The following is a 6,957-nucleotide window of genomic DNA, read 5'->3' as shown; positions in this document are numbered from 1 at the left end:
TAAACTTCAGTCTGTTATTCTTGTGAAGTTTCGGCTGTACAGCTTGTGTTCTGGTCGATCGTACAGTGTCATTATTTGTGAGTCCTCCATCAGTCCACATTAACATGAATATTACATAGGGTTATTCATAGCATATGTTAAACGATATATAACATGAGCTACAGGGGGTAGAAATTACTCAGCATTTCCTTCCTCTTCCTACTTCTTTCCAATCAGGAAACGGTCAACATTTTGTTTTTGTGTTGTCTGACTGATGATGACTTTCACTGATATCGTGTTGGTGGTTTTATGTGCATGAACACGTATACGTTTGAAATGAAGAGTTGATTGACTGAAAGTCTTACTCAGAGATGAGAACATTTAAGGGTGTCTGTCTGTCGGGTTCAGCATTCATGAATTATGACTTTATTATTAAAGGGTTTTGTTTTTTGGTTGTTTTTTTTAAAAAAAAGCATTTTATCCTTTAACTAGAAACTTAACCAGAGCAGAGAGAAGACAAGAGGTGAAGAGACAGGTGTAAAATGACACGTGACAGAAGTCCTCACTTGGTGTCAAATCAGGGACGTAGCAGCTCAATCCTACAGAAGGTCTGCTATTCCATTAGATTTGTTAAGCAGTTGCACAGAAGTGATTATATATGAGATCAAACCCATTAAATTTAACTCATGACTGCAATAACAATCGGTTACTGCATAATCAGGTTTACAAAATCACTTCATTGGTTGTAATTTGTGTTTAAAGTAATTTACTGTTAGTGATGTTATCTGCCCCTTTTTATAAAAGCACAGAATAAACAAGTTTTCACACTCTTGTGATCCTTTTTCTGTCGGACTAAGACAAGCTGCAAGCAACACAGTGTTAAAAACTAATACTTCAGCTAAACTGAAACCCCTTTCAGATTAACTTAAATTAACTCTTAAACCTTAAACATGTTATTAGAAAACAGAAAAACTTGGACTAAACTAAAGGGATGTAATTTTCCTCTCAGGTCTTTGAGATGAGGGCGCTATAAAAAGGCTTTCAAGCAAACTCTTTTGTCTTTAGTAATGCAAAGGATGTTAGTTGTTTTGTTAAATCTCATGCAATTCATTTTTAAAATCACTTTCCTCTGTATCACCCTGTCATCTCTCACTCTGCTTCACACTGCCAGCCATCTGCTGGAGATTAAATCACTCCCCCAGGCTCACAATTAGGCAATCGAGGGGCTATCATTCCGCCCCAATAGGCTGACAAGGTCGGCGTCATACCAGGAGAGGATACAGAGGCGGCAGCAAGGGACATTTAATCTGACTGATGTCATAAACGTAAACTGTAGTGTGTGATTTGATGTGTATGAGCAGAAATGTACAATTAAGAATGCACCTGTGTTAAAAATAGCCAGATTCTCTGTAGGTGATGACACTGTTTTATGTTTAGAGCAAAAATATACATTAAATATATGCCAGCTACAGAAATGTCCACCTTCTCAGCTTCACCCAGTGCTTTCAAATTAAAAAGAAAAACTGCAACTCACCACAGGTAAAAGTGTATTTTTATCAGGCAATTCATGCAGCAGATGACGTGAAATCAGTACATGTTAGAGTCGTCGAACACAAAGTGGAAGTTATAACAAACCACCCTGACATTCAGAGGTCACACTGACAGCTGGAGGTCACTGAGATTTTAGAGTCAATCCTCAGTCTGCCTCAATGTCACAAGTCTAGCAGAATCGGTTAAACTTTACAGTCATTCTCACATTAAAATAAAAATATCAAGCAATTGAAAACATAACAGAGCTATTTAATGAATGTCGATCCATGGACACTAAGCAGTGTCCACATTTTGAAGTAAAAGTCAACTTTTTGCCTTTGAATTGATGTGGAGTTTGAAATTAAGTCAATATTGTTTAAAGTTCTGCTTAATACAATAAAATTGGGTATTTCTCTCACATTTAGATGCTCTCGATTGTTGTAATAATGACGGAAAACACATTTTAAAGGATTTTATTTTCCTCCTGTAACCATGTTCAATGCAAACAAACATAATTTAGAAGTTTTATTTATTTTAAATATATTTATATTTTTAAAGATAATCTTAGATACGACCAGTGACTTTACTGAAATGACCGTCACATTTCACGCTTGTCCTCCCTACAGGCAATAACTGAGTGTTATTTGACTCTGCACTCATGTCAGTGTGTGTGTGTGTGTGTGTGTGTGTACTCACAGTGGGATGAACATTACATCTATTGATCCAGCTAATGTGGGGAGGAAAGACTGCAGGCCACAGCAGCTGATCAATATACCTTTAATTACATGGGACACAGAGTGTGTGTTACTGAAAGAGTGGATGTTGGTGGTCCCCCCCCCCCCCCAAAATCAAGGGACTGCATATATATAAATGCTGTCCCACTGGGGACAGGCTCACAGACTCGCACACATTCGACACATTTTTTTATTATTTTTCTACTTTTTATTAATCAGCATGCCAGTGTTGTGAAGGACCTGCTGATGGGATGCTGGGACTCCACCTGCGCATAGAGAGAATGAGTGAGTATCTTTATTTTTGTTTGTGTTTCATTGTTATCAAGAGTGTTTCTCTTGCCTTTGCACCAACTGTGTATTTCCTGAAGCTAACAGAGACGCTAATCTCAAATGCCAACACAATCTCTGGCTCCCTCGCCCTCTGGGCCTCTGGTTTGTCTTTTTCTTTCTGGAGAAGGTTGTTCAAGTCGGTGTTAGTTAAATTCAGCTTTAAACAATCTGACTGATTGTGCGATGTTTGTCACTTCCTAATTTTTTTTTTACCTCACTGCCTCATGTCTCTTTTGTGCAACAGGTTTTTCCAGCCTGCAGGATTCTTCCTGGTTTGCCAGAAGCTGTGTGATATGTTTGATATTCGGTTGTTCTTGTGCTTTATAATGTCAACTAAATATCAGACATATTCCTACAGAGTCCGGCACTGACTTCTAACCTTGCTTCATCCCTGAAAAAAGGCCTGTGTGACGTTCTGCAAAATAAATATGGTGCCAATGGAAATCTTTACAAGTACATGATTGCAATTCTTAAATAGCAAATTTTTAAAATATATACGTAAAGGATTAAGCTTCAGAAGGATCTCTTTATACTCTGAATGACACAAATAAAAAAAATGAGTGAATATCGGCTTTAGCTGTCTGTCTACTCTTTCTCTCAAACACATGCAGGCATGTACACAAGTACACAATTACAATCTTGTTACAGACAGCTGACACAGTAAAGACGTGCATTGTTTGTTTTTGGGTTTTTTTGTTTGTTCTCTTTAAACGAGGATCTGACTGTATGGAAACATCCTGCTTCATGAACAAATAGGCGTTGCTGTCAGTGTTTGTCTTACCAGAGAAGAAGTCAGATCTTTCACTTCCTCCTCTTTATTCTTCCAATCATTTATTTATTTATTTATTACATTTCAACAATTAAAAAAAAATTTAAACAAAATATAAGGACTTTAGGTAATATTCTGGTTCCCCATCTGCTCTCCTGGATATTTTCTTTTCCCATTTTCTTCTGCTATGCGAAATTCTATTTTATTTAATGTCTCACTATTAAGTATCCTTTCCCATAAAATAGAATAGGATAACCTTTATTGTCATTGTACATAGTATTATCATGCAATTTGACTTCAACAAAGAGTCCACCCACTGCATTCCTCAAAGGACATTTTATTATGCAACATCTTATATGACTAGGCTGGAAGGAATGTGCCAAATGCAAAACTGGTGGAGCCGGTAGGAAAGATGGTTACCTCCTATTTTCATTCTTTCTTTTTTAATTTCTTTTTATATTTTGCAGGTTTTCAATTAGATAATGGACGTGTTCCCTATGAACGAATCATACCGTACTTTGTGATTATTGCGCCCTTCAAATTTTTAAAGGTAAACTTAACAAACTGACAAACACAATAAAGCAGAGCCCCCGCCCATAACGACCAGCAGAAATGTTGTTGTATGATAAGTCTATGATGAGACAGTGCACAAAAATTCCAGTCCACTGGGATCAACTGTCACCAATACCTCAATAAAGTCATGTAAGCTAAATGTCACTTTTTCCAGTTTGAGAATTCCCATTAACTCAGCATGGCAGTACTTCGCTGTGGGTGCATTCCTGGGACAGGTTTAATAAAATGATTTTCTCTATGACAAACAGAACTAACACCTCTGTTTACTTTTAGTAAACGTGTAAGTACGTGTAAGTGTATTACAATGGATTACATTGACTCTAATTGTTTGTTTTTTTAAACAAAACTTTTCTGACATCAAGACAGATTGGTTCTTATATAGCTCTAACACTCAAAGCCTCACTCACACACGTACACTGTTCCTATGCTTTAAATCAAATATGACTAGCCAATGGCCGATCAGATGAACGAGGGTTAAAAAAAAATCGCAGTGTGTGTGTGCGTGTGTGTGTGTGTGTGCATATGAGCTTATGCTATCACAGGATTCAAGGTGGCTTCTTCAAACACAGCCCACAACAAAGAAGAAAATACATAATGAGCTCAAATTTAATCAGGCGGCCTTCAGATATTGTTAGATGTTGCGTCGTCTCTTGTGTTCCCAAAATAAACCCGACAATGACGCACACCACACACGAAGAGACTTTTATAAGAAAAATTTGATAAAGTTCACTGAATCATTTGAAATCCTATTTGGACTAATGTTGTTCCCATGATGATTCATTAATTAAAGGACATGAAATTGAATAAAGCAAGCGACATGCTTCAGTGACTTTTAAAATTAGTCATTTGTAAGCAAAAGACAATCAGCCAAGATCTCTGTTTGAAGGCTAAAATATAATATCAGTCCTTAACTATAAAGAAACAAACCTGTCCTTTCATATTACTTCTTTAGCAGCGGGGTCAAAGGTTTATGTTTATGCTCATGCACACGCATGTAGCTGCTCATATGTTAGACAATAGGCCAGAGCCTGGTTATCCTATATAGGGTGTCATCAGCACGATCTACAGATAGGGTCAAATGGCACCCCGTGAAACAAATGTTATCTGAAAGAGTGCACACTGTATACTCTGGGGCACTGTCTGCAAAGCAGTGCAAGGGGGAATGACAAACACTGCAACAAATGTGCTTGTTGTGTGTGCATATAATGTGTGTGTGGTGTATATGTGCGCGTAAACATCTGCTGGTAATTAATGAGTGGGAGGTTTGTGGACACATGGCGACAAAGAAAGTAGAAAGTGAGTGTGTTCTGATAAAAAAGGGGGGGGGGGGGGTTGGGGGGAACGTGCTGCTGCAGTATAAATAGAGAGAGACCAGGAGGAGAGAGTGCATCAGTTCAGGAGGGGCACTGAGGAGGAGACGGAGGAAGAAGCAAGAAGAGGGTGGATGACAGAAGGAGGACGCGCAGAGGAGACCTGAGAGACAATACAGCAGCAGAACATTTTTATACACAGTGCTGGAAACTTCAACCTGAGTGAGAGCATCAACCTGAGTACTGAGTTGATGAACCTGAGTCAGACTGATGTGTTCATGGTGTTTCTTTAACCTTTGCACTTCTTCTATTTTCAGAAATGGCAAACACAGCAAGTATGCTCCTGGCTCTACTGTCTTTCCTGAGTGCCACTGTGCCATGCTTTTCTGTGTACAGCAGTGGCGAATGCTTCTTCAACACTAAAGGTATCATATATCCTACATATGCAATTAGACACTTCTTTTTTTCTTTTTCTTTTTTTTTTTGGGTGCTCATACCTAACATTTTCTGAATGTCTCCATCCACTTAGTATGTGTGCTGTCGTTACTCATCAGATGCACATTTTATAACAGGATTGGTTCAAAAGCTTCAGATGCATACTAATGTAATAAGCTACAAAGTATGAAGAGGTTGCAGTTTTCTTTACACAAACATTCAGAGCATCTATACCTGAGAGAAGGTAATTCAGTGGAGGGATAAAGCTGCATTTAAAGTGGTTTTTGTTTTGTTCTGGTGTAGTTAACTTCTAAAACTGCAAAAAAAAATGTATTTAGCCATTTTTTAAAATATAATTTAATGCTGTGATGAACTTTTTTAATATATGGACTTATTCTCGTAAATTTTGAATGTAATGGCATGGAATGAGTTTTATTTAATTTTCTACTTCTCTTTCTCATGTTTGTCATCTTTAAGGGACCTGTGAACACATGGGACAGATGTACGGGATAGGAGAAAGCTGGATCACCAGTGACTGCTACCAGTGTGTTTGCATGGAGCCTTTCGGAGTGGGATGCTGTGACCAGTGAGTTTACACACACACACACACACACACACACACACACACACACACACACACACACACACGCACACAACAAGCACAGACTGTATTTTGATGTGGCATTGACAACTTAAATAACTAAACACAAATCTTTCCTGCAGTGGATCTCAGCCTGTGGACTATCCAGATTGGTGCGAGGTCATCCGTAAGCCAGATTCTTGCACCAGCGTTGCAGTGATGAAAGTCAATCACAAACTGCCGTGCCTCTGGGGACAAGGCCGTCTCAGGACAGCTGCAGGGCAGCCGTGGAAATCTGACAACGATCCCTTATTTTGAATTCAGCAAATAAAACCAAAGATAACAATAGATAAAATGTGATATTTATTAAGAATAACTAAATAAATTATTGGTTTTAGTTTATCATAAATTAGTCAATTTTACACAAAAAAGCAATTACCTCCATATCTGTTTGCCGTATTATATTAATAATTATATTTGTCATTTTAATATTTTGACGTTTGTTATTGAACTGAACTTTAAATGTGTTACATGTGTCTGGTTTACCTTTTAAGATCAAATAAAATCAAATATATCGGATTTATGGCTTTTTCAAATTTGTTACTGTGTCATTATTTTATATAAATATATTTCTTTGTTATTTTCTAACACTTAACTGTAACCATAGTGTTTATAAACTGCACAATGGCTTTTCTAGCTTTCTAACTGGTATTTAGA

At 37.6% G+C, this 6,957-nt stretch overlaps 1 protein-coding gene across 1 annotated transcript; it reads left to right on the top strand.

Moving 5' to 3' along the window:
* Positions 1 to 5,237: 5,237 nt before the first annotated feature.
* LOC146508271 (prostate-associated microseminoprotein-like) lies at positions 5,238 to 6,822 on the top strand. The gene is made up of 4 exons (XM_085176094.1): positions 5,238 to 5,447; positions 5,543 to 5,650; positions 6,138 to 6,246; positions 6,384 to 6,822. Exons 2-4 carry the CDS (start codon positions 5,545 to 5,547, stop codon positions 6,556 to 6,558), a joined length of 390 nt encoding a protein of 129 aa, XP_085032220.1. The 5' UTR covers positions 5,238 to 5,447; positions 5,543 to 5,544; the 3' UTR covers positions 6,559 to 6,822.
* Positions 6,823 to 6,957: the final 135 nt, after the last annotated feature.

The sequence above is a fragment of the Neolamprologus multifasciatus genome, chromosome 11, assembly GCF_963576455.1.
Source record: "Neolamprologus multifasciatus chromosome 11, fNeoMul1.2, whole genome shotgun sequence".
NCBI lineage: Eukaryota > Metazoa > Chordata > Actinopteri > Cichliformes > Cichlidae > Neolamprologus > Neolamprologus multifasciatus.
The sequence above is the reverse complement of the archived record's forward strand: the minus strand, read 5'-3'. Positions and strand labels throughout refer to the sequence as shown.

Excerpts from the sequence above, each read along its gene's own strand:
- LOC146508271 (XM_085176094.1), top strand. The coding sequence starts at position 5,545 with ATGGCAAACACAGCAAGTATGCTCCTGGCTCTACTGTCTTTCCTGAGT. Across the intron at positions 5,651-6,137 it reads ATGCTTCTTCAACACTAAAG|GGACCTGTGAACACATGGGA; the intron begins GTATCATATATC and ends GTCATCTTTAAG. Across the intron at positions 6,247-6,383 it reads GGAGTGGGATGCTGTGACCA|TGGATCTCAGCCTGTGGACT; the intron begins GTGAGTTTACAC and ends TCTTTCCTGCAG.